Source organism: Daldinia childiae (genome assembly GCF_008694065.1).
Source record: "Daldinia childiae strain JS-1345 chromosome Unknown Scaffold9, whole genome shotgun sequence".
NCBI lineage: Eukaryota > Fungi > Ascomycota > Sordariomycetes > Xylariales > Hypoxylaceae > Daldinia > Daldinia childiae.
In genome coordinates, this window is record NW_022984650.1 from 195,682 (window position 1) to 220,606 (window position 24,925).

Here is a 24,925-nt window from a genome sequence, read left to right on the forward strand (position 1 = left end):
CACCAAATTTAGCGTCGCAGCATCGAGTCCGTTCGAGGCCACGATCTTCGTCTCCATCTCTTCGAAAGGCTGCATGTTGTGTAACAAGGCCGTATTTCCTAAAAGAAGATGAGCTGAAGCCTTTGGCTGCAGCCACAGCAAACTATGGTTCTTAATACATATGATTCCTAGTCTAGGTCCCTGGTCATTTCCAGTTCAGGGGATAGAAGATGCTTCGCGACGTCACCTTACCCCGGACTTGCCCTATTGTATATACGGCATACGGCATATGGTACACTAGAAGCTAGAAGCTAGAAGCTAGAAGAGTAGAACCCACGATGTACGACGACGGAAATGTTCCGTGGGATTACACATGCTAATGTCTTAGACAGACATCGGTTCATCGGTTTGACTATGTGTGCTACGCCGCGATAGGTACGCTAGACGGCAAGGATCTTTCTTGCCCAATGCACGCCTGGTGGGTTTAAAACCACGGGTCCAAGAAGGTGGTAGGTAAACGAAAACGAGCCCGATCTCTTTCGTGGCTGGAACCCGAGACCTTTAGCTCCTCACGAGGACACTGACTAGAGTTTCGGTGACGATTCTTGTACGTAGAAAAGGCGTCTCAGAAGGATAAGCTCGTGGGGTCAGACTGTGCCCCACAGGACGCGTGCGCGCACTCTTTCGGCACAATCACGGTGCGCCTCTTAAGAAAGTATCCAACGCCTAGGCTGCTAGGGTACGGTATCTTGCCGGCAGGCAAAGCGAGGCTCCAGGTTTACACCCAATGGACCCCCACCCAGTGTATGTAAAGAAAAAGGTTGAAGGAGCCTCTTTTATTCTACCAAACTGGAATGATCTGTCTGAGCATAATATAGGATAGGATAGGATGGGATGGATCTGAAACATGAGACAACGAAGCTTGAACGTAGCCGCATCAACTCGGGTTTTGTTCATGAAGGATAAGACAATTGACACATGCTGCGTAACGTCATCGAAGATCTAAGGAATATTCCTCGTCTTCTTTGCGGCGTATGCATTCCACCCCAGCATGCATAGTAAGTAAGTAAGTCATTTGCAGGTTGCCTACCTAACTAACAACATCCTCAAAAAACTATCAGACCATATAAAGGCTTTAAATCCTCCCGTCTTCCCTCTTCCTCTTCCTTCTAGGTAGACAAGACAATAGTTCCAGGCAGTAGTCTGCCAAGTATATACAGTATATACATACATATATACATACCTTAGGTATGTAAGTAGTAACTAACTTAAGTAAATAATAGATAACTATAGCAATGAATAATAGTAAGCTATCTATTTGCTAAACGATAGGTGCATTATTTGTTTCAGCCTTCTCTTCTAGTTTCAATTCTAGAACCATAAGGCTTGGGTATTCTCGGTCTATATATTGTATTAGCTGCATATTCATTCGTACACATTAGGTAGACAAATTGCTATGAATAGCCACGTGCGTTTAGCGTGATCTCGTCTGTGTTAAAGCCTGTGTTAAGAACGGGTCAGATGGCCTTTCGGAAGCATTGGCAAATCACATGTTTGGATTTACAGGCATCTCAACTTCGTTTATGCGCATGCACACGCGCACATGCTCGCGTATTTTTTTTTAATCTTTTTTTTTGGCTTGAATTTACATTTTCATTTAGTAATTCAGGGCGCACAAGCAAACGCAAGGGAGATAATTCAATTCGATCCTCGGGAAGCACAAGGTCGGCGAATGGGATGGGTCGGGTTTTTCGCTAGTTTGGATTTTCGGATGCCCGTGCCTCTTCGTACGGGAAAGCTGGGGTTTTAGCTACCATGTACATACTCACGATAGGATATTTATCTACCTACCTAATATATCTATATAGAAAGCTTTCGGAAGGCTCGGTGCCGATGAGGCCCATCACACAAAATGACTGGCCCGAGTTATGATATGATGTGGTCCCCCTTTTCTATCACGAACTTTTTCTTTCTTTGGACCCCCCCCCATCCAGCAGGATTCGCCCCATTGCGCTCGCTAGGCGGTACTTACATATACTATGTACAGGAACTGCTGTTGGTGGAAGACGCGCCGGGCTGGTTAGTGTGATTTAACTTGATCTCCACCATATGGCCGGGCTGGACTCTCACTCGTAACAGGAGTAGGACAATTAGCTTGGCTATGTATTATGGATCTAACTTAACCACCATGTCATAGAAATAAGGGGTGAGGCTAGATATACACCACGGTTCACTTACGTGCCTAAAGTATGCAGATACGCCGTAGAGCAGAGCAAAGGATGAAAAAATGAACAGTATGTCTAGGTATCTGTCTAGATGAAGTAAAAACTAACCGAAGGACAATGATGTCACCGACTAATTTTTCGATGGGGGCTAATTTGAGCATCGCCATCGTGTCATTACTATATTTACAAAATATCCGCAACCAACCCAGCCTAGGATTCTAGGTTAGTGTAGTCCCCGAGCGCAGTGGACGGGACCTCATGCGCACCGCACACACATCCGTGTCAAGTCTTTTTCCCCTAAGCACGGGCAGTCCCGTAGCTTAGTCAATTGCATCTCGCGACGATTCGACCGCTTCGGTAGGTAAGCGGTAAGAAGAAAAAAAAGGGGAAAGAAGCAAGTAAACGCCACGTTTCCACGCTCCCGGGCCCGTCATATTCGGCTACGTCAGCAGGAGACGTAAGAACTCTATCCCCGCTAAGGCATAGGCCATCATACATGAGCGTTTTGGATCCGGTGGATGGGATAGGGCTGACGATGCTGACAATGCGGTCGATCAGTCGGGTCCCGGCTGAAGACTGTCAGACGGGATACCGCTCTTTTATAATATATGATTTCTCACCTACTAAAGCGTTCAATTTTACATGTAAAGTGTTCATCTATTAATACGTGTCATTCATTACTTATAGCTTGCTATGTGAAACAAAGATGAAGTGTAGTAAACATACTCGGACCAATTTAGCTGATAGTAATAGTATATATCGAGTCATTAGATACAGACAACAAGATGCAGACGGTGACTCGCTGAGCTTTAGGTGCTTATGTGGTATAATGTGGTATATAATATATAAGATATCATGTCATTAACACAATCCCCCTCTCGACATGACTAAACCATTGCATATATGAGCAACATTTCGATCACAAGTCCTATTCCTGACCCAGTTTCCCCAGACGCCTATAACAACCAAATATAATCACTGCGCAAGTCCTGAACCTGCGGCTTGGATGACGAGCACGCTGGCCTTGACGTCACTCATAGCCATGGTCTGACCGAAAACACCTATCGTCTTCTGCATCTCGTACTCCGTGCTACTCTGGTCCAGTGTGCGCACAGCAGCAGGGAGCCTAGGGTGTCTCCGCCCAACGACAACGATGTCACCGGAATTGCGCGAGTTCTTGCCAACAGTTTCTTTGGCTAGCTCGGTCGCCCGCCTAACAGCCGTGCTGACAGTGACAGATATCTCGGTAAACGTCACACGACTAGCCAATTCAGGAGAAATATTAGATTGCAATGTAGCAAATAGAGAAGTGTCTTGTGCTGTTATTTCAGTGTTGATACCATTCTTAGATATAGACGTCGGCGAACTGGGTTCCAGGTTTCCTTCCGAAATAGGGATAATTTCATCGTCACCTTCGACGCAGTTTAGATGAGCGATTGCAACCGAGATGAGCGGGTTCTTAGCAAGGTGGAGGATGAAGCGCAGCGCGTATCGATCATCGACGCCCCCAAGATAGGGGAAGAAGATATTGAGCGATTTATCTGCGATAGGAAGAAGGGCACATTCCCTATGACTACGCATCGAAATATTGCTAATAGTTCGAGGAAGGGCTGGCCTATCCACGGATGCAAAACCGCTAGCCTCTTTACTGATAAAGATTCCTGTACTACAGACAGCATTTCCCAATGCCGCCTGGACGAATTCTAGGTGAGATTTCTCAGAAAATCGATCCTCTGAGGAAATCCTAAATGGGATAGACTGGTCTTCCTTATTACTTCCAGTTTCGCCCCAAGGAATCAGGACAAAGTCAGACTCTCGGTCCGAAGCCTGCGCAACGACTGTTTGGGCATAAGAGTCTTCGGGGGCGATAACCACGTTACCTGATATTGCCACATCGTGCAGTCGAGAGAAGGTTCGGAATGCATTCACCACTGGATCGCGTCGAGAATACTCGTCACTCTCAGAAACCTTCATGACGGACGACGTACGCTCAGTAAGCTCAAGCAACCGTAAAGCGTGAACTTCGAGGGGCCGTCTCCGGATAACCGGAATAGGAGCATTAACGACATCATCGTCAGCATCAGGTTTTGGTACTTCCTCCGGACTTGGCGTGACTTTCTCGTCGCCTAGAAGAGATATGAATGTGAAGAGACTCGGAAGACTGTCTAGGCGAAGATAGATCAGGAGGCGGCGAATTCTAAACTCTCGTAAGTGAGAAGCAGAATCAGATTGACTTGAGTTCTTGGGCTCTAGCGGGTTGCCATCCCAATCAATCTCGCCACGTTTCCACTGCTCGAGCTTCTTCTGGTACCATGGAGGATACAGCCATTTTGTCAGGGGGGTTGTAGAGACAGTAGTGACCAGAGCCATTACAACAAATATGGTGAATGTCCTCTGCGACAAGATCCTTGCCTGGAGGCCAATATTCTATGTTCCCGTCAGTATCAGTACCGGATAATTATATTGATAGATGTAGCTTACCAGCACAATAAGCTCTACCAAACCCTTGCAGCTCATCAAGACGCCTATTGAGAAACTTTCTCTCCAGACGAGCTTCATCGCCTTAGCTGCAAGTGTACCACCAATAATCTTTCCGGAGAAAGCAACTACAATGACACCAATGACATAGCCCCAAGTGATGCCATCGTTCAAGAGGCCGAGATCCGTGCTTAACCCAGACAAGGCAAAGTAAAGAGGTAAAAGGAGAACCGTGACTAAATCTTCAATCTTCTCGGTCACATGGATAGCGAAACCACCATCGTGGGGGCAAATCAATCCAACCAAGAAGGCGCCAAAGATAGCATGCACACCAATGATACCTAGAAAGGTTAGGCGTATTACTTCAACATTAAAGTCTGAGAAGGCCACTTACTTGTGAACCATGACGAGGTTAGGACCAGCAAGATGGTAACCGCGATCATGCCTTGTGTTGGTCCATTCTGTATACTACCCGTCTTTCTCAGAGCCAAGTGGAAAAGCGGCCTAACAGCAAAGACTAGGAACAGAACCCAACCGACAGCAACGAGAAGGACCCAAAGTGCGGCTATGCCAGAGCCGTTATTAACCAATGCGACACAAAGCGCAAGTAAAATCCAGCCGACAACATCGTTACCAACACCAGCAGCAAGAACGGTGACGCCTACGGGAGTACCGAGCATGTTGAGTTCGGATAAGATGCGGCACAAAACCGGGAAAGCCGTGATAGCCAAAGCAGTACCAATAAAGAGGGCGTAAACGCCAAAGTTGATGTCTACGGTATTTCCGTCATTGTGAAACTGGTTGTACAAGCCCCAGGCGATGGCGCAACCTAAGCCAAATGGTAAAAGCATACCAGCCAGACCGACACTTAAAGCAACGCGCCAATTAGCAGTGAACATGCGGATGTCGACCTCGAGACCGATGAGGAAGAGAAACAAGATAAGGCCGAGGTTGGCGGCATTGTTTAGAACTGGCATTGAATCGGCAGGGAATATGGCACTCTTGAAGCCAGGAATTCGAGCTAGAACGGAGGGACCGAGAAGGATACCACCAATAACCTCGGCGATGACGCGAGGTTGACCGAAGAAGGATAGCGGGTAGTGAAGAAGACGACATAGTATGATGATGATACCGGCCTGAATGATAAACAACTGAATAGGATTCGATGGGATATACGTATTCGGTAAGACGCCTTCCAAGATACCGCCTTGAGGAGCAGGACCGGCTGTGGTGGTGGCAGCGGCGGCAGCAGTGGTCGTGACGGTCGACAGTAAAGTCGCCGTCACGGTCGCGGTTATAGAAGCCATAACCCTCTCACGATAATTGGCGGTTCAGTCCACGCGCCACTGAGATGCGGAATCGGAATGGGTAAGATCAGCAAGCTGCCGAAGCAGCAAGCGGTCAGTCGCAAGCAGCCCAAGCTAATAATTCCGGTCGGAGGAGGCGCAGGGATACCCTAAAGAAAATATAGGATAATTGTTTACCAATTTAATATAATAAAGGCGTTGAAGATGGAATTGACTCAAAACAAAGAAGTTGGAGAAAAGAGTCGGGAGGATGATGATTATAGATTAGGATGATAGATAATGTTAGGATGAGGTGATCATCAAGGTTGGTTTTTTTTACAGGCCTTTTACAAGGGCTTAACAAGGGAAGGACCCTTGGCAGATACCCTTGGCAGCATGCACTACCCCTGCTCCGGTCTAGTCCCCTGTCGAACGGTGTCTAGCGTGCAGATAGATGGCCCTAAGTAGCCCTAGCTGTTTAGATTATAGAGCTTGTGACGAAAGAGCTCACTAGCTGCTGGCGGGGGAAGATGACGCTAGCAGCTGAAGATGCGGGGATAATAAAATCACCTTAGACACCTTAGACAACTTAGACAACTTAGATTAGGTTAGGTACCCAAGGTACTTACGCCCAACTTATAGATAGGTATGTACATAGCAAAGATCATTATTTGATATAACCAAGAGGTATATAATTTGTATTTATATAAAATGTGTAACTATCTCTTATAATCATATGAATTATGATTACATTACACACCGCTTAAAGTCCCCCAGCTTGGCTAGATAAAAACCCACAGCCGAGTATCTTCACGCGGAGCGCTAATGATCAACTAAGAGATCATAAGACAACCCGACAGCATTGCCAAGTCCCGTAAACACAAGTCGAAGAACCAAGAACACAAACAATATTTGCACATCTTATTATCTTGGTATAAATATACCTTGGCTAATACCTAACGTCAGTCAACTAAGCTCCTGCGAGTCACTATTCACATTTTCACGTGGTGTCTCTTACCATAAGAAATGTAACAGCGAGCGGCTACCGGCCTGTATGAGGTAGTTATAAATTATGTGGTAGGTATCAATAGAGAGCTCCGAATCCCGGGACAATGGTTACCAATGGCTGGCCGCGTGTGGAACGGAGAATATAATATATTATGCATCAAAATTCAGCCCTATAGGAGCAAAGCAGCTTGCTTATAAGTGGACAAATACGTGTGTCCAATATTCTAGCTATATAGATACCTCTGACGTATGCCAATATTTATATCTACTATCTGCTTTATTCTTTCCATACTACGATCTAGTGGTGGATTCTATACCATGAATACAACTACTAGGTTAGATAACTGTAGAAAATAAGCTCTTACTATTATTCAAAAATTGGTCCCGCTATTTCAGTCGACTAAGCACTACAAATTGCTATAATTAATATAAAATCTATGGCATTATATGGGACTTGTAATGGAATAATTTATATAATAGTTGACTTAGATTCCGGATGGGTTTGTTGGCATTGATATCAACGTCATCGAGATGATGAGCGCTCGTAGGCTCCTATCTACTCGACCCCAACTTAAACTATCTCATTGAAGGCCTTGTAGTTAATTTACGAAATGAAATCCTCAAGTACAATTACTGCGCAACTGATGGGTAAACGTGCGTTGTCGCATAACCTCCGCACGCACGCATCGGGATTATACTGAAACCAAGCTATTATATTTTGCTTGCCCTCGTGGTGAATGACTCATCAGTATAAACGGCCATGGTTTTATATTTCTTGACGCCGCTACCTATTTCTCGATGCATACACCGGCCTAGGATTAGGTTAAAAGTTATAAGCGTAGATAGTCTTCGAATAGACCCGGCTAAGGCATTGAAACCGTTCTCGATCAACACTACCTAGCTTGTGTGAGGCCACCTTTACTTTTGTGCTGTGATACGATAATTATGATGCGAGCTAATTACCTAGACAAAGCGTTCCTTCCGATATGTTGAGTATATGAAGTAGGCAGGGTGGGTGCGCAGGAGGCTCGCCGTTTCTTAGACGATCTAATGGTTTCGAAGACGAGGTCGATGTTAATATTCCCAGACCGTTCCTTACTATCACTGCGCTAAATAAGGATAGATAGGTATCGAGCATTGATCTCCACGTTTATAGAAACATGAGGACGCTCTTGCTACGAGCTTAGGTAGAATAGACCAGGGAAGTCATATTCCGGTCTGTTCTCTCCTTACAAAAACCCCCATCCCCCCTCTCAAGACGGATCTCAGAACATTTTCTTAACTTCTTGTCTTTCATTGCAAATCAAGCAATCAGGCAAAGACATACAAATTGGCTAAAAAGTAGCTTTGCTTCATTCATATGTTTAGGTGTGTCTACTACTATAGTTCTTGAACCCAGTAACCTGTCTTTGACACCATAGGCACTTGCCACTCAGCTACTTATTTCATTCTAATCAACAGAAACAACTTCTATTCTACGATGGTAATAATTAATCAAGCCACGCTGGTCGGCCTGGGCCTGTCCACCTCGGTGTTAGGTGTTATTCTACCTACCGCCCGAAACGATCCCAACCATTGTATGGTTGGACACACAACTTGCAATGACGACTACGTCTACCACTGCGATTCTAACAACAAATGGGTGGCTAAGGAAAAGTGTGTGTATCCGTCGTGGTGTAATGCCGAGGCTGATGGTACCGTTGTAAGTATAACTGACTTCATTTTTCCCCTATTTGAATCTTTCTTTGAATCAGAACTCCATTATCAAACGGGGATGGATTAACGCATCTGTGATACCACTGGGACCTTCTCGTGTATTCTCAAAGAAGCAATTACTGACTCTCGTTGTCGAAGGGATGTGTATCGGACACCGGATTGAAGCGCAGCGCCCCGGTGGACTCATCTGTTGACACTTTGATTCCTACTCGTACTAGTGGATACTCTCCATCTCATATCAACTGCAGGGAGGCTGAATTGCGCTGTAATGGGCGCTGGGAGGAGATTTGCGACGGGTTTGGCGTATGGCAGAAGTGGCGGCAATGCGCTGAGTGCTTTAGTCAAGGTGACGGGAAAGCCGACTGCATTCCTGACAATAGCCTTCCATCGCCTGAGCCCACGCCAACCTTTTGCAAGAAGGACCAGCTCCGATGTAATGGACATTGGGAGGAAATTTGCGACAACGACGCCGAGTGGCACCGTTTGACGCAGTGTGAAGACTGTAGTGAAGATGAAGGCGGCGCCATAAATTGTGTGCCTCTTGTGGATATGCCACCCGAGCCGAGTCATCCACCTCAATGCGTACAAGGTACTCTACGCTGCGAGGGTAATTGGCTTGATCTCTGCAACGCGGATCTCTCGTGGCAGCGTATACAGCAGTGCCTCGAATGCGTTAGTGACACTGACGGCCAGCCCTTCTGCGACAACGGGCAAGTGCCTAGTAGCAGTAGCAGTGATGACGTACCGGGAGCCACGCCGACAACTTCGTCGACTCCGGCTACGTCTGTTCCAACTACTCCGTCAGCTCCAACTACTACGTCAGCTCCAACTACTACGTCGACTCCGGCTACGTCGGTTCCAACTGCTACATCAGCTCCAACAACATCGGCACCATCACAGACAACTCCGGGAATTGTGCTAGGCATACCTCTCATGAAACCCCCGGCTCCACATACATCTAAGGCTCGTATGGCTCAGGATAACCCGTGCTTCGCCGGTGAAGTGCGCTGTAACGAAGATCGTGTTTTGGCATGTGACGCGGAGCACAAGTGGCAGGACTTTGGACCCTGCCCTAGCTGCAAGCAGCTTTACAACACCCGCGTAAAGTGCGATTATAACGATTTTGTGGTGGGTGGCGACCCCATTTATCGAACTGTCTTAAATCAGGACTGCGAGCCAGGTTCACATCAGTGTGGCCCTGACAACAAAACCGTCGAGACCTGCACCTATGATGGCAAATGGGCTACTGTTCAAGTATGCCCGGCCGAGGAGATGTGCCTAGGGATATTTGAGGGGGTGGTGTTTTGTTTCGCGAAGGATGTTGCTGGATCCGAAATGGCCAAGTATAACTAGGTCTGCTCGATATTGGTTCGAATCATGAATTCAGACTGTGGATTAAGGTGTGAGGAAGTTGGCGAATAATAGTTATTATTCGTTTAATAGTTAATAGCAGCAGCAGTAGTAGTATCGTATAGTTAATGTGTATTCATACACCTCACCTCCTCATCTCTTTACGGTAGTTTGAACTGGGCTGGTAGGTACCGAAATAATCACCGTGATGAAAGCTGCACATTTTCTTGATGAGCTGTAGCTCAAGGACGATATATTACCTATATATATCAGCCCAGACGCATGAGTTGGTACAGTAATACCAGAGCACCCATATCCTCGCCCTACGATAACTTAAGACACAGTGTCCTTCTTCTTTTTCGAAGGCATTAGTGCCGCTTGAACTTCTTGACTCCCATCTGTAAAACATCGCGCTTCGCTTTAACTACATTCGCATATACTAAATATCAACAAGAATTTGTGTTTCCAGTACCAAGCTCAATGAGTCGACTTGCTTCTCAAGCTCTTGTAGGACTACATTAACTCCCAAGGAGTTTCGTCTAAAACGGCTTGCCCTTATAATCCTTAGGGGCTAATATGACGTTGTAGTTCAGCTCGAGCTTCGCTTTGTCGTCGCCTTCTAGGGGCTTGAAGTCGACCACCAGGTCGTCTTTTACGGCAAACACGGTGTCAGATGATAGCCAGGGGTCATCCTTGGGGTATAATTGTGTTGTGCAGCCCTTGTATTCGGGATGTGTGACCTATGGTGGATATTTGTTAGAAACGGAGAACAAGAGAGAACGCTGGCTAGAATGAACATACCATAATGTGGATGTGTGCCGGACGCATCGGATGGCGATCCATCATCTGCAGTAGCTGGTAGGAAGGGCCATCCGTGGGTAGCGAGTAGGCAGTCGGGTAGTAGCAGTAAAACCAGTATTTGCCGTTCTCGTCGGCGCGGAACTTGCCTCGCAGGTTGTTCGGCGTCTGGTTCTTGGGGTCTTGGAAGTCGTACTTGCCGTTGGACGAGGCCTGCCAGATGTCGAAGACGGCGTTGGGGATCGGCTTGCCCGTGACTAGATCGCTAATGACGCCGTGCATGAGGACGACTTGGCCGTTCGGCGCCGGATCCTGGATTATGGTTCCGCCGTTCTCGCGGAAGGGCGCGTTGGGCGACCAGAAGGGCCCGAGGATGGCCGAGGATGTCGGGTCCACGTCTGTTTCGGAGATGATCTTGTGGGCGATTTCATCAACCAGCCTAATATAATTGCATATTAGTTGACGGTCATACACAATTTGATGTAATTGTCTATAACTCTCATCGGTAAGACATACGTTTCGAGCCCGAGAATATCAGACAATCGATGGGACTCGTTTCTCGTCTGTCCCGACTCCGAATAAACCCGGCCGACGGCGTTGATATAACTGACGCCGGCCAACCATTCATCAATCGTGAGCTCTGTTTCTCGAGCAAAATCGTGAATGTGTCGGATCAGCGCTGACAAGAGAACCCGATTCCTCTCGGTGGTCTTAGGGCCCATAGTATCGATGACATGCTGCGTGAAGGTAGGATCGAACCGGGAAGGTTTAGGAGCTTGTGCCGCATTTGACACACCAGTAGCTTCGGGGGCCATCTTGAGAGCTTTTCTTGATTTATGTGAATACCAAGATATGGTAGGGTTAGTTAGCGAAGGTAGGATTTCTGTGTCTGGATGCGTATGAAATTATTGGTAGAAATATATATAGAAAAAGAGGGAGAAGATGTATTATTTATATATACGAAACTGAAGTCAGAATAAGGCCTAGATATATTTTACACAAGGACACAAGACTAGTATGAGACACCTAGCATCATGGAACGAAAGCCATCGGTAGAACAGTGTTTATTTAAGCTTTTGCCATTAGCTGTTCCATTGAATGAGCAATGGATTTTCGTTGATAGGTCGGTCCCTGAAGACTCGGAAACCCCGCCGTTCTTCAATAAGGGGTCCTATATGTAGATCGGATTGATTTCACGGCAGCCATATGAAATCTCCTTGTCCATCGGGTGATATATTGCCCTTAGGAAGGGTAGGTATTGAATGTGCTTCTAGAACTCCAACACCAACTCGAATCGCGTGGACCCGGGGTTTTATGGGAATATGTAGCGGCGTACATGAATGCCCGCTACACGATTTAGGAATAGTAGTTCCTTAATACCCCCACTAAGGGTTGCTTTCGCTAGAGGTATCCTTAAGTGATGTCACATGCTGGTGCTTGTGTCAATTCGAAGCTTAAGACGCCGACGAGCTTAACTGAGCTTGACTGAGCTTGACTGTGAAACACTGTCTTTTCTCCTTTGACGAAAGGCTACACCCATTGACTGAAGACTCGCGACCCTATTAAGATTCAAGACTCAGCAGCGTATAGTACGACCACTTGAGCTGCGATATAGCGGGGAAATCTGGCGATGAGGCGTTTATCCGGCATTGCAGCGTGGCAATTGGAGATTCAGCATGTAGCCATCCACTCGGTAGCTATCGAATTAACCCGCCTGCCGTGGTCATCTACCGCCACTGGTGCCGATTATGTGAATGAAAACGTGGTTCAATGTGTACAAGCTTATAGATTCTTCCCCACATCGAGGTGCCATACCTAGGTGGGCAATAGTGGGAAATGGTGTAAGAGTTCGCATGCGTACGGATCCGTAAAAGTACCTAGATGCGGGGATAATCAGAGTTATGTACTTCGTCCGAGCTTGCTGGTTGGTCCTAAAGTGAAGTATTATTTCATTGGAGAATATGTGTTTGTATATGTAGTTGGGTAACAACTCTAACCCTATCCGATATTCGAATCCTCATTGACGAAAACTACTTGAGCTAATTGTTTTCTTATCGTGATCGAGGGTTTGAAACTCAAATTCACTTCTCCGTTCGGGCAACTTGTTAGGTTGCGATTTAGATCGTTTCTACACTCGTCCCACGGTAAGGTTGAATGAAGGATGCCGATTCATCACTTGATGATAGGGACGTGGACTCCACCCGGAGCCATATTCACTGTGGCCTTTGACGATGAGAAATTGACGTTAGAGCTGGTGAAGAGAACCGAGATCCCTCATGACGAACCCATCTCTTGGATGACTTTCGACGTAAGTCAACCCCTCCCCTCTACATAGGCTTGGGCCTCGGACTTAGTCCAAATTCAGATTCAGGTTTAGGTTCAGCTGAGACCAACCAATCTCCCAAATGCTCACATGTTGTTGTCTTAGCATGCCAAGAAGAACATATACGGCGCGGCCATGAAGAAATGGTCTAGCTTTTCTGTCAAGAGTCCAACCGAGATCGTCCACGAAGCCTCGCATTCAATGAATCACGACCGTAAGTTTCGCATTGGCCTGTCAGCCAACCTACCCGGTGATTGACCCGTGATCTTGGGCACGTAGCTCAAGCAAGCCTGGCCACTACCAATACTCGCGCCATCTTCCTGCTCGCCGCAAAGCAACCTCCATACGCCGTTTACTGCAATCCATTCTATTCACATGCTGGTCATGGTTCCGTCTTCTCCGTGTCGTCGAATGGCGCTCTCGATAAGGATATACAACATTATCCATACCAATCCAATACGGGCATCCACGGTATGGTATTCGACCCAACGGAAACCTACCTGTACTCGGCCGACTTGAGAGCCAACAAGCTATGGGTACATAAGAAAGCAGCGTCGGGAGAGGTTGACCTTGTGGGAAGCGTTGATGCGCCGAATCCAAAAGACCACCCGCGGTGGGTAGCCATGCATCCGTCGGGCAATTACTTATATGCTCTGATGGAAGCTGGAAATCGACTTTGCGAATATGTTATCGACTCGGCAACGCACATGCCCGTTTATACGCACCATTCGTATCCTCTGATCCCGCCGGGAATACCTAAGCATGATACCATGTACCGTAGCGATGTTTGTGTCTTCACTAAGTCGGGCGACTATCTATTCGCAACGAGTCGGGCCAATAGTTTCGACCTGCAGGGCTACATTGCGGCATTTCGATTGCGGGACTGCGGATCAATCGAGAGACAAATTTGCTTAAATCCTACACCTACGAGTGGCGGCCATAGCAATGCAGTAGCACCATGCGATTGGAGCGATGAGTGGTTAGCGATTACAGACGATCAAGAGGGATGGATTGAAATCTATAGGTGGAAAGATGAGTTCCTAGGCCGCGTCGCAAGATGTCGGATTCCGGAGCCAGGTTTTGGAATGAACGCCATATGGTATGACTAGATGTACGCGTTTATATGTATATATGTCAAATGCCGTGTATACATCGTTAATGGTGATCATGCGTAAAAAGACGATGTGATGGTTGATAACTGAGATATTTTGTACTTTTGGTAGGTTAGGTACATAATTTAGGTGCCTAGGTTAGGTACATGCATGCAACAGGGCAGCTAAACTATGTACCTAAGGGCTGAGGTCAGTCAAGGGTAGCTGCAGCCCACCTTGCTAGACTCTTTCCCGCGCCAATACACCAATAATATGCCAATACGCGTAGTAACAATATTTATGATCCGATGTTCTTGTCCCCACATGAGCTTATCAAGTTCTCATCATCTATTGGGCTAAGCTTCGTCATCGGAGCTTAATTCCAATTTTCCATCCATTCCAACACAAATTACTATCGCGGGTGCAACCGATTTTCTTCTCCTTCATTACTTTTTTATTATTCACTGTTGCGAGCCCCTAGATGGATGGCATGGTCCTTTGACCATAGTCGTTAAATATATACCCATCCATTGACATTTCAAACTGGGCAAATTTAATTGGTAGTGCGATCCCAGTATTGACTGCTTGGCTAAGGTGGCGCTTTGAAGGTTACCGGAACGACGGCTAACTGCCTGTCTCAAAAGGCAACCCTTCTATCCCTAACAACTTTTTCCTAGCACCTTTCGATCGATTGATAAACTGCGCTGGTCCTAGTCAAGTTCGAAGCCGTCTTAGGTAGTAGTATACCTCAACCAATCGACTTCACCTCGCGAGGTTAACGGCAAGCATGGGGAACGAAGGCATCCTTCGCGCTCGTACAATTGTACTTAGTCTATTCAGAGCCCTCTTCCTCTCAGTCGGTCTTACATCCGCGATTCCAACATCTTATCACGCTTTCGACAATGCTCTCGATAATGCTCCCGAAAAAGCCGAAGATGGTGCCCTCTGGGTGCTTTACGTCGCGTCTATGATCCTCGTGCTCTCAGGAGGTGCCTTTGCTGGGTTGACCATAGCACTAATGGGTCAGGATGAGATCTACCTTCAAGTAATATCTTTAGATGCTGAGGAGCCCCAACGAAAGAACGCAAAACGCGTTCATGATCTCTTAAACAAAGGCAAACACTGGGTCTTGGTGACGTTGTTATTGTCCAATGTTATTGTCAATGAAACTCTTCCCGTCGTGCTAGATAGGTGCTTTGGCGGTGGCGTTGCGGCTGTTGTTGGAAGTACTATCCTGATAGGTAGGGGTCCTTTAAAGTCGTCTTCGAGGCCTTATAATTGTGCTAATATTTATCCATTGTAGTAATCTTCGGCGAGATCTTGCCACAGTCTGTTTGTGTTCGCTATGGTCTTCAGATCGGCGGGTATATGTCAAAGCCCGTGCTTCTGATGATGTACCTATTCGCTCCCGTCGCATGGCCCACTGCAAAGCTCCTCGACTGGTTATTAGGTAAAGACCATGGAACTGTATACAAGAAAAGCGGGTTGAAGACGCTGGTCACGCTTCATAAATCTCTGGGCGAAGTTGACGAGCGTCTAAACCAAGACGAAGTTACCATCATCAGTGCTGTCCTAGATCTGAAACGCAAGCCTGTCGAGGAGGTTATGACGCCAATGGAGGATGTCTTTACCATGTCGGAGGATACTGTGTTGGACGAAAAGACTATCGATCAAATTCTCGACGCCGGCTATTCTCGCATCCCTATCCATCAAACTGGAAACCCGACGAATTTTGTTGGCATGCTCTTGGTCAAAATCCTCATTACCTATGATCCTGAAGATGGTAAACGAGTCAAAGACTTTGCTCTCGCTGCCCTTCCCGAGACCCGACCTGAAACTAGTTGTCTTGATATAATCAACTTTTTCCAGGAAGGAAAATCCCACATGGTACTTATTTCGGAGTCTCCTGGTGATGATCATGGTGCCCTGGGTGTTGTGACGCTTGAAGATGTGATTGAAGAGCTTATCGGAGAGTAAGTAATTTCCCTATAGTTTTCATTTCCGACCTCTCACTCACAAGCTAAATTTAGGGAAATCATTGACGAGTCGGATGTATATGTCGATGTGCATAAAGCCATCCGTAGATCTCATCCCGCCCCCAAAGCTCGAGCTTTGCGGAGGGAACTTATGGCTAAGGACCTTGAGATCAGGAATAGCACGCTTATTGACATAGACGAAGACGGACAAGGGCCTCAGTCTAAACGGGGTACGTCGATAAGTAGCAAGACGGATGCTTCTGCTCTCGGTTCTAGCCCGAAGATGACAACGTTGCTGATGCGAAGACGTTCGGCCGGTCAAGACGGACAACTGGTGCACACTATGGTACCAGTCAAAGCTAACTTCGAGGAAATGAGGGATCACCTGAAGCATCTTGGCCCATCGAACCCTGCATCAAACCCCAAGAGCACACGAGTTTCAGCAGTTAAACTTAAACCCGGCTCAACAGCAGCCGCTAGCGCCCAGCAACATTCAACTTCTATCACAACAGACGATATCACAGAAGATCTAGTTGCGGTTGTCGATGAACGCACAAGTTTATTAGGATCTCAGCTCAACGCAAAGGATGGCACACATGCCCTACAACGGAGTTACACCGAATCACCTTCTAATCCTCCACCCGAGATCGTGACCAGTCTCGAAGGCGAGGGTTCCGAGCAAGTGACTAAAGGTACACAGACTAAGCTTAGTGTCATGGCTGAAAGTGATACCTCGCCAGCACAGGAATCCACGACTGAAAGTATAGAGAGTATATATGACGCTATCGGGCGGAGAAGAGGCCACGTGCGTAGTGGCAGTATTACCGAAAATATAATCGAATCCGGTGGCATTCGCAAAGTCATTCTCGAGGCTAACGATACATCGTCAGGCGACGAAGGACGGAAAGCAATCATACCTGCACCGTCTGATGAAGATGGAGCATCTTCCACCGCCACCGCTACTGTCGCTACCAAAAGCAATAAAGGGAAAAAGAAAAATCGTCGTAAGAATAGGAATGGAGGGAAATAAAAGCATTATGCTAGCGCGAGGGGGAGGCGGCTTAATATTATTTTAGTATCACAGCGATTATGCAATATTATATAGTTGCATCACTGCGCAAGGTAGATTCTCCGTAGAACATGTACTAATTTGGTCTTAGGACCTCGAATATCGGCAATCAGTGTCTATTTACTAAGCCTAGCCTGTGTAAGATCGTCTTGGATTGTCAGTTAGTACCAACTATGTAACACTACCTACCAATTATATAACAAAACATAATACACGGAATCATCAGAGTTCTAAAAGTTGAAGGCTGCTTAGTATTGCCGTTTCTTAAGTGAAAGTTTGCAACTTCGAACAGTGAGTTTCTTACACTACCTGACCTAAACTCTACTCCGCTGTATGAAGAAAGAGTCAGATCAGAGAGTATTATCCGTAGTCATCTCAATTCTATATATTTGATAGGCAACAGAGATAGCCATATATAGGTACTTATGGCCAAACCTTGAAACTGGGTATTCCGAAGCCGGTAGCCGGTAGCCGGCGAGCTCCGTGGACATCCCCCGCTGATAACACTTAGGCATAAGCAACCTCCGCCGGAGGTTTAGAGTTAGACTTATTGAGACTATATCCAGTTTCGACCGAATATTGAACTAAAGATATTTAGTCTAAGTAAAAGCAGATATCCTTTATATTTTCGGTAAAAAGATATATCGCAACGATGACTACCAATAAACCCACTGTCCGGTTTACAATCCCAACGGTCGATATATCCCCATTCCTTAAAGATCCGACCTCAGCAGCATCTACTGAAGTCGTTGAGAATGTGCGGCAGGCCTGTGTCACAAGCGGCTGTAAGTCACCATTGGTATTCTAGGAAAGGCTATTTGTATCAATTTCATATATATGATTAAAATACCAGAGCAATCTGTATTTAATAGGCTCATGAGGTTTAAAGATAAAAGAAAATAGTTAATAACCCTACTCATTTTAGTCTTCCAGATCGTTAACCATGGCGTCCCCAAAGAGCTAAGAGACGACGTCTTAAAGGCTGCAGAGACTTTTTTCGCCCTGCCGCTAGAAGAGAAGAAAAAGATACGGCCTCCAGTTCTGAAAAATAGGGGTTATGAATTAATGGGTGCCCAGGTTAGTGATTAGAGTTGGCGCCTCTTCGTTTATTTATCTCGTACTAGAGTATTTTTCAATATAGGTACCACATAGAACTAACGACAGACTTCGGATGGAAATAGGCCTTACAAGAAGACACTCTTCCCGATCTTAAAGAGGTAAGTAAGCAACTCGATGAAAAATCTACACCCACAATACCTAGTTAGCTTTTATCTCGCGCTTTACTACAGGGTAGTAGCTAAATTCTACTATAACTCGGCGCACAGGGTTTCTTCGTCGGGCAACATATAGCTAGCGATGATCCGCGGTCACAAGCACATCCATACTTAATTGGCCCAAACATCTTCCCAGAAGGACTCCCTGATGAGGCATTGAAAATACCTACGGAAACCTACTACTCCGCTATTTTCGAACTGTCATGTAAGGTTATAGAAATTCTCGCTCGGGGTCTACCCTATGGTGATGACGTCTTTGTACCGTTCATCTCGAACGATCCAGTTTGCGCCCTCCGGCTATTACACTACCCACCGCAGAATTCAAAGGATGAGCGTCAGCTCGGAGCTGGTGCGCATACGGACTTTGGTAAGCCCTCCCTATTTATCTCACTTTGCAAGTTTCCATATAGCTATATAGTGGACGGGATAAGAATCCTAATTTTTCTCTTCTGTATCCGTTAGGTGCAATTACACTCTTGTTACAAGATGGGTCCGGTGGCCTCGAGGTCCTGAATCATTCTACCAATACGTGGATTGGCGTGGACCCCAACCCGGATGCTTATGTGGTCAACATCGGCGACATGCTATCGCTATGGACTAAGAACGTGTATAAGAGCACTGTACATCGTGTTGTTAATCGTAGCGGTAAGGACCGGTATTCTGTACCGTTCTTCTTTGACGGCAATACCGATGTCGAGCTAACCCCCTTCGATGGGAGCGAGCCTACTACTGTTGGTGCTGATGGTAAAGCCCTGACGGCTGAGGAGCATATGCTTGAAAGGTATGGAACTACATATGGACGAGTAGCAAAGGGAGCTACGGTTGTTGTTTAGGGTTGCCATGGAAGATTGGATGCTTCGATGTAATCGAAAAGGTAGGTGTATATTGAAAAATATGAACAACTGCTTTACTTTCTTAAGCATTTTCAGTCTTTGTCATGTTTGGTCTGAACGGCTGTGCTTAGTAATACGGTATAGCTGAGGTAATATGACGGACCTGTGCATACTGAATATCATGCACAACAAATTTTAAGTTTGCTAGGGATCGGGATAATGATACATACGCTTTAAAGCATATATACAAATTCTCGGGTTTCGTCCTTGTCGACTTTCCGCAAAATTCTTTTTCCAACTCCCTCTTCCACACCCGCACACGCTGATTTGATCCTTTCAACTCGAAACTTTTTCCCGTCTCCGAGAATTGGCATTGATTTTGAATCGCCGACTTTCGCGCAAAATCTAGGACCGAGGAATAAAAGTCTGGGTTAAAAAAAAAAAAGAGACATCGGCTATTCAGGTTCTTCCTCCTCCGCTTCTGGGCAAAACCGGAATTCGTCTATCTATTTTCCATCCCCATATTATTGGAACTTGCTGCTGGTACGTCTGATCTGATTTTAAATAATTTTCTTTTCTTTTTTTCTTTTGACCATTTCTCTGGTCGCATTTCGATATGGGAGCTTCTATACTTGCTACGCCCGCGTCGGCGTTGCTATATATCAATGGCTTTACATAGGCTTGAATAGTCTTGGATTAAATCTCAAGACACATTTTTCATATTCTTGTTCATCACGACTGGTGCTGTCGCTATGTAATTCTAACGTTCCTCTGTTCGCAGGTAACGAAGCAATATAGACTACTACTACACTGCTCGACTCTATCTTCTACCTGTCGCAAGTGCATCATTGCCATCTTCGGCGGGGGATAAGAGGCAGCGTCCTGTTTTATTGCAATTGCGTCTATTTGCGCCTAAGTCTGTTTCTAGCGCAAGTAATATCGCATTGTGTGGAGGATCGCGCTCCACCCGTCCTGTAGACTCCGACGCGTCTAAAAGCGACTAGTCACGATGCCCGATATAGATCCTATGCTCGAAGACTCAAAACCCGAAATCCGGGACGAGACTGTTGACATACAACAATATTCCGTGTCCGCGACGAATGGCCATGACAGTACGGCAGTGTATAACAACTCGAATTCGGACCATCAACAAGCACAACCCGAGAATATCGAACCCTCCACCCCGCATCAACAAGATGTCCGCCCGTCCATTACAAGTGCAGAAGAGTTGCAACTTGCCGCTCAACTTAGCCAAGGTCTTAGTCAAGGCATGCCCACACTACCTCTCGATCCTAATGAAGATTCGAACCTTCAAAATGTGATAGCTCAGTCTGATGCACATGAACCTCACCTCCAGCAACAGGATGACCAAATGCAGCATGATCACATACCAGAACATAATAATCATATTGAGAATCATATTCATGAACATCATAATGACCAATTGGCCCATGCTGATCACCCCATGGACACCCACGACTCTTCTATTGGCCATAATGAACAGCACCTACAAGATCAACATCCGCAACATGAATACTTACCTGAGCAGCACCCACAGGACCACCATCAGATGCATTTAGCACCGCAGCAGTCGCACCCACATCAGCAACCCCCTCAAATACAGCCACAGAGCACGATGGAGCAGTTGGCACAGCACTATGCAGCCCAAGCTTCAGCTATACCGGACGGTATCCCACCGAGGAAGAGATCTAAAGTGTCTCGTGCTTGTGATGAGTGTCGTAGGAAAAAGGTGAAGTGTGATGCCGTTTCGGAAAATGGTGAAGAACCCTGTTCCAACTGCCGTCGTTCAGCGATTCGTTGTCTTTTCAGCAGAATCCCACAGAAGCGTGGCCCAAGCAAAGGATATATTAAAGAGCTGGCAGATCGAATACACCACATAGAAGGCAAATTAGCAAGTGAAGGAGGCAATGTCGATAGCCTAAGTGAGCTTTTGAATGGTGCCAGGAGAGAGTCGGCCGATATCTTTGGTACACCTGCGCAGCCGGAGGAGAATAACCGTAAGAGACCGTATTCAAACATATCCGGCGAGTTTACGACACCTACGAATTCGCGTCAGGCAACATGGAGTTCGGAGCCACGACCGATCCAGCCTTACCAGAACCCCTCCGGAAATTTCAGGGCGCCTCCGTATTCTGCTAATGGATTGGCGCCTCAGCCTTTGTCCAAGCCCGATTCAGATACACCTCCCCGTCCAGCTGCTGCCATAGATACGACGCCGCTTGATCTCAACCATAATGGCACAACTCGTGAACTAGATGAGAGTGCTTTCAGCGGTTACCTCAATGTAGTCCATCCGTGTTTTCCTCTACTCGCAGCAAGCAAAACTCGTGTTGAAAGTCAATTAGCGCAGTGCCCGCCTCTCCTTCGTGATGCGTTCGTTGAGGCACTTTATGGTACTATGCAGTCTTTTGTTTCGATCCCTGGTTTGTATACTAATGTCGACATTGGCTCCGGTACACGGATGATAACGGAGTGGGAATCTGACCAGACTCCGCGTACATCGGTCATGAACCTCGTGCATCTTCAAACACTGATACTGACGGCCCTTGCAACTGATAATTACGGCCCGCCGTCACTGAAGGGCGAACACGGAGGCCCGTCTAAAGCGTCGGTTCTGGGACGCGCTGTAGGTCTAGCTTATTCAATGAGGCTTCACGTTTCGGGTCTGGAGACAAGTGTCGATGCTCCTCTAGAATCCGATTCAAATGAAAACATTGCAATTCGAGCTTGGTGGACGTTGATTATGTTGGACCGCTGGAATGCTATTGGGACTGCAAGTCCGTTGTTCATTCCGAATGACAGTGTGGTTATTCTACCTAGCCTACAGTCGGTCCTCGGTGAAAATGTGTACCACTTAGCACGTAAGTATATCGAATATATTCAATATATTACAAAGCCTAAAGCTAACGGTGATAGGGTTGTCAAACATTTTGGGTCACTTTGCACCGGTTGCCTTGGCTCCTCCTAAGATTCTATCTCCCGACTCAGGCGCTGCACCTATCTTGAGTTCTTTTTTCAATCTTTCCATAGAGCTCTTTCGAGAGATTCTTCCTCAAAGCCTCACGCCGGCCTCTCATCCCGTACTGCACATGGTTTACTGGCATTGTAGATTACTTGCATATCTTTTCCAGACCAACGCAAAATCATCCGACATCTTATGGCCATGCAAAGAGACAGTGGGTCTGTTACTTACAAATACACAGCTCCTAACCCCGTTGAATCATCATTTCTTCTGCCTTGTAGCGCTATCACTACTCGAGCTAGCCAAAGTTGAAAAAACCCGCGATGAAGCCACATCACTATTAAAGCAGCTTCTAGACTCGAATCTCGCTCCGTCCACGTGGGATGCTGTCATAAGGGACCGTATATCAGAGCATATCCGGCCTTCCACTGCTCAGGATGCTGCGAACCAAAGCTTACAGCACCTTGCCGACTTAGCTACGGCGACAGAATCTGAAGCCCCTAAACAAGAGAAGAGTTCAGATTCCGTATCGCTCAGGACAAGCGACAGTTATAGTGATATTGGGTTTGATCCTCGAATATTGACTCGAGGTGGCTACTTAAATGTTCTGGCTGAAACTCACTCACCGATGATGCGGTAGGATAGCATCCTGTAGTATCAGTACAGAGCCATGGGTAGACGAATAGAAAATGAAGTAATTCAGCCCTAGGGGATATTGGAAGGTGATCCTCTCAACGCAATCTCCACTTACCGATACATTAAAGTATTTTTAATCTGGGTTTCGACGCAAGGTATAAGCCAGAAAATAATTGTTAATCGATAATCCTTCCTGGATATGGACCGCTTGCCAAATTGTCAAAATCTTTGGCATCTGAGGCATAAGTTGTAAGCAAGGTTTGCCGTTTCTTATGAGGAATGGTACCATTTTTAGCGGAAAAGAAGATCGAACGTCGTCTTCTGCTGGACTATGGTATAGTGTACACCGCAACGGAACCGGGCCGTGGCCTCGCCATAAGCCCAGTGGTGACTGGTGGCATTAGTTTAGGTGTGGCCTTGCTTCATCTAGCCTCATTAAAAGGCCAGACGGGTTACATTAGTGATTTATATTAATGATAACTTTGTTCAATAAGTTACGTTCAGAGAGTAGTCGTGATAGAATTCTATCAACTAACGTGCTGCGCCGCTTTACTGTTTGCGCGGATATTGACAAGGGTGTAGTTAAAAGTTTAGGACCAATGTGATTTTACCAGCTTTCAGTATATGTATAGAGTCTCGGGGGATTATTAAAAGTATCTTGTAGATTCTTCAGTCGCCTTACCGTGACGAAAAATTACCTTGTTATGGTCTATTAGCAACTACCTACCTTAGGTACCTATCATGAAAACAGAACCTTACCTTAAGGTTAATTTGAAGCTTTTGAGTGTTGCATGCAACCAAGCGAACCTGCATATCCAACGAGCCAATCAAGTTATACTTAATACCTAAAAAGGCAAGTGACCATATCTCATCTCAAGTGCGAATGTGACAAAATTTGGTTCTTCGATCCGAGATCTCACGAACTACAGTAGAGATCGAATCTGTCGGTACGTTGATACTGGGGACTGAAAATTGGCATATGTACACATTGTATTCGCACTGGGTTTCTTTAAACTTCTTATTAAATTGATTACCTATTATATGAATTAATTTAGATGATCTACCATAAGATATACCATAGGTGAATTTAGCTTCGTTTTCCTATTAGCAAGCGCTATTGGCATATGCTCGACTATTTGATATTTCCTTGGCTAGGACTAACGAGTCTTATCTTGTTCATACTATCACATAATTAATATTACCATTGAAGGTTGTAGTCGACTCATACAGCGTATGTAAGTATACGTCTCTTGTAGCCTTATCGAATCAACACACCCTCAAACTGCCGTTACCTAGAGATATTTGGAGACAAGTAGCAAAAATGTTTCGCCTAGCACTGTCAGGCGGAACCTGTGGACGTCCCGGATGTCCCCAAATGGAAGCCCGTAACTATTCGATTCCGATATTGTAGCAATGAACATGCCGGAAGGTCTTTGGCGATACCTTCAGCCTAGGAGGGGGGTTATTCGAGCCATTGCTACTGCTACCCAACATTTTCATAATCCATCGATAGCCTCTCAACAGGTAATATTAGTCAACTGAGCAATAAGCCATGAGACTCTTCTGCTGTGGAACACCTAGGTCAGCCAGCATGAAGAAGTTGGGTTATTTCTGCCGAGCAGCAGCCAAGTGGAGTTTTTCCCATCTTAGTCGTCCTATTGTAGCGCCCCCTATTCTAATTGGGTGTGACGATGCCGCGCGGAGCTTGGAGAAAGAAAGAAAGAAATAACCCTATATGTTCCCAACTGATGGCAGCGGAGAAGGTGATATTTGTCCACCTACTACCTATGTATATAGGTATGTATATAGGTATGTATAGGTATGTATGGCATAAAGCTTGAGCTCGAAATTTGAGATAAGCGAAGCAAATACGGAGGGAGGGATTCTAAGGATATGTTGG

General features: G+C 46.1%; 7 protein-coding genes across 8 annotated transcripts; 5 read left to right on the forward strand and 2 right to left on the reverse strand.

The window, feature by feature from the left end:
- Positions 1 to 3,179: 3,179 nt before the first annotated feature.
- On the reverse strand, positions 3,180 to 5,989 carry GL218_07294 (K(+)/H(+) antiporter 1; the record flags this gene model as incomplete). The annotated part of the gene is made up of 3 exons (XM_033584043.1): positions 3,180 to 4,631; positions 4,686 to 5,023; positions 5,077 to 5,989. The coding sequence occupies 3 exons, from the start codon at positions 5,987 to 5,989 to the stop codon at positions 3,180 to 3,182; spliced, it is 2,703 nt and encodes a 900-aa protein (XP_033432667.1).
- Positions 5,990 to 8,555: 2,566 nt separating this feature from the next.
- Positions 8,556 to 10,045, forward strand: GL218_07295 (uncharacterized protein; the record flags this gene model as incomplete). Of its 2 annotated transcripts, XM_033584044.1 has the most annotated exons (2): positions 8,556 to 8,678; positions 8,831 to 10,045. In XM_033584044.1, 2 exons carry the CDS (start codon positions 8,556 to 8,558, stop codon positions 10,043 to 10,045), a joined length of 1,338 nt encoding a protein of 445 aa, XP_033432668.1. The 2 variants fall into 2 exon arrangements, with proteins under 2 accessions (XP_033432668.1, XP_033432669.1); XM_033584045.1 differs by lacking the exon at positions 8,556 to 8,678 and having other exon boundaries at positions 9,242 to 10,045.
- Positions 10,046 to 10,581: 536 nt separating this feature from the next.
- On the reverse strand, positions 10,582 to 11,655 carry GL218_07296 (Catechol 1,2-dioxygenase; the record flags this gene model as incomplete). The annotated part of the gene is made up of 3 exons (XM_033584046.1): positions 10,582 to 10,782; positions 10,844 to 11,279; positions 11,357 to 11,655. The coding sequence occupies 3 exons, from the start codon at positions 11,653 to 11,655 to the stop codon at positions 10,582 to 10,584; spliced, it is 936 nt and encodes a 311-aa protein (XP_033432670.1).
- Positions 11,656 to 13,001: 1,346 nt separating this feature from the next.
- GL218_07297 (Carboxy-cis,cis-muconate cyclase) lies at positions 13,002 to 14,272 on the forward strand (the record flags this gene model as incomplete). Its single annotated transcript, XM_033584047.1, has 3 exons — positions 13,002 to 13,148; positions 13,269 to 13,377; positions 13,443 to 14,272. 3 exons carry the CDS (start codon positions 13,002 to 13,004, stop codon positions 14,270 to 14,272), a joined length of 1,086 nt encoding a protein of 361 aa, XP_033432671.1.
- Positions 14,273 to 15,041: 769 nt separating this feature from the next.
- Positions 15,042 to 17,260, forward strand: GL218_07298 (Protein MAM3; the record flags this gene model as incomplete). The annotated part of the gene is made up of 3 exons (XM_033584048.1): positions 15,042 to 15,495; positions 15,558 to 16,227; positions 16,285 to 17,260. The coding sequence occupies 3 exons, from the start codon at positions 15,042 to 15,044 to the stop codon at positions 17,258 to 17,260; spliced, it is 2,100 nt and encodes a 699-aa protein (XP_033432676.1).
- A 691-nt stretch (positions 17,261 to 17,951) lies between these two features.
- Positions 17,952 to 19,406, forward strand: GL218_07299 (uncharacterized protein; the record flags this gene model as incomplete). Its single annotated transcript, XM_033584049.1, has 5 exons — positions 17,952 to 18,084; positions 18,225 to 18,376; positions 18,481 to 18,516; positions 18,625 to 18,940; positions 19,036 to 19,406. 5 exons carry the CDS (start codon positions 17,952 to 17,954, stop codon positions 19,404 to 19,406), a joined length of 1,008 nt encoding a protein of 335 aa, XP_033432677.1.
- A 1,009-nt stretch (positions 19,407 to 20,415) lies between these two features.
- GL218_07300 (uncharacterized protein) lies at positions 20,416 to 23,029 on the forward strand (the record flags this gene model as incomplete). Its single annotated transcript, XM_033584050.1, has 2 exons — positions 20,416 to 22,288; positions 22,344 to 23,029. 2 exons carry the CDS (start codon positions 20,416 to 20,418, stop codon positions 23,027 to 23,029), a joined length of 2,559 nt encoding a protein of 852 aa, XP_033432440.1.
- Between the last annotated feature and the right edge of the window lie 1,896 nt (positions 23,030 to 24,925).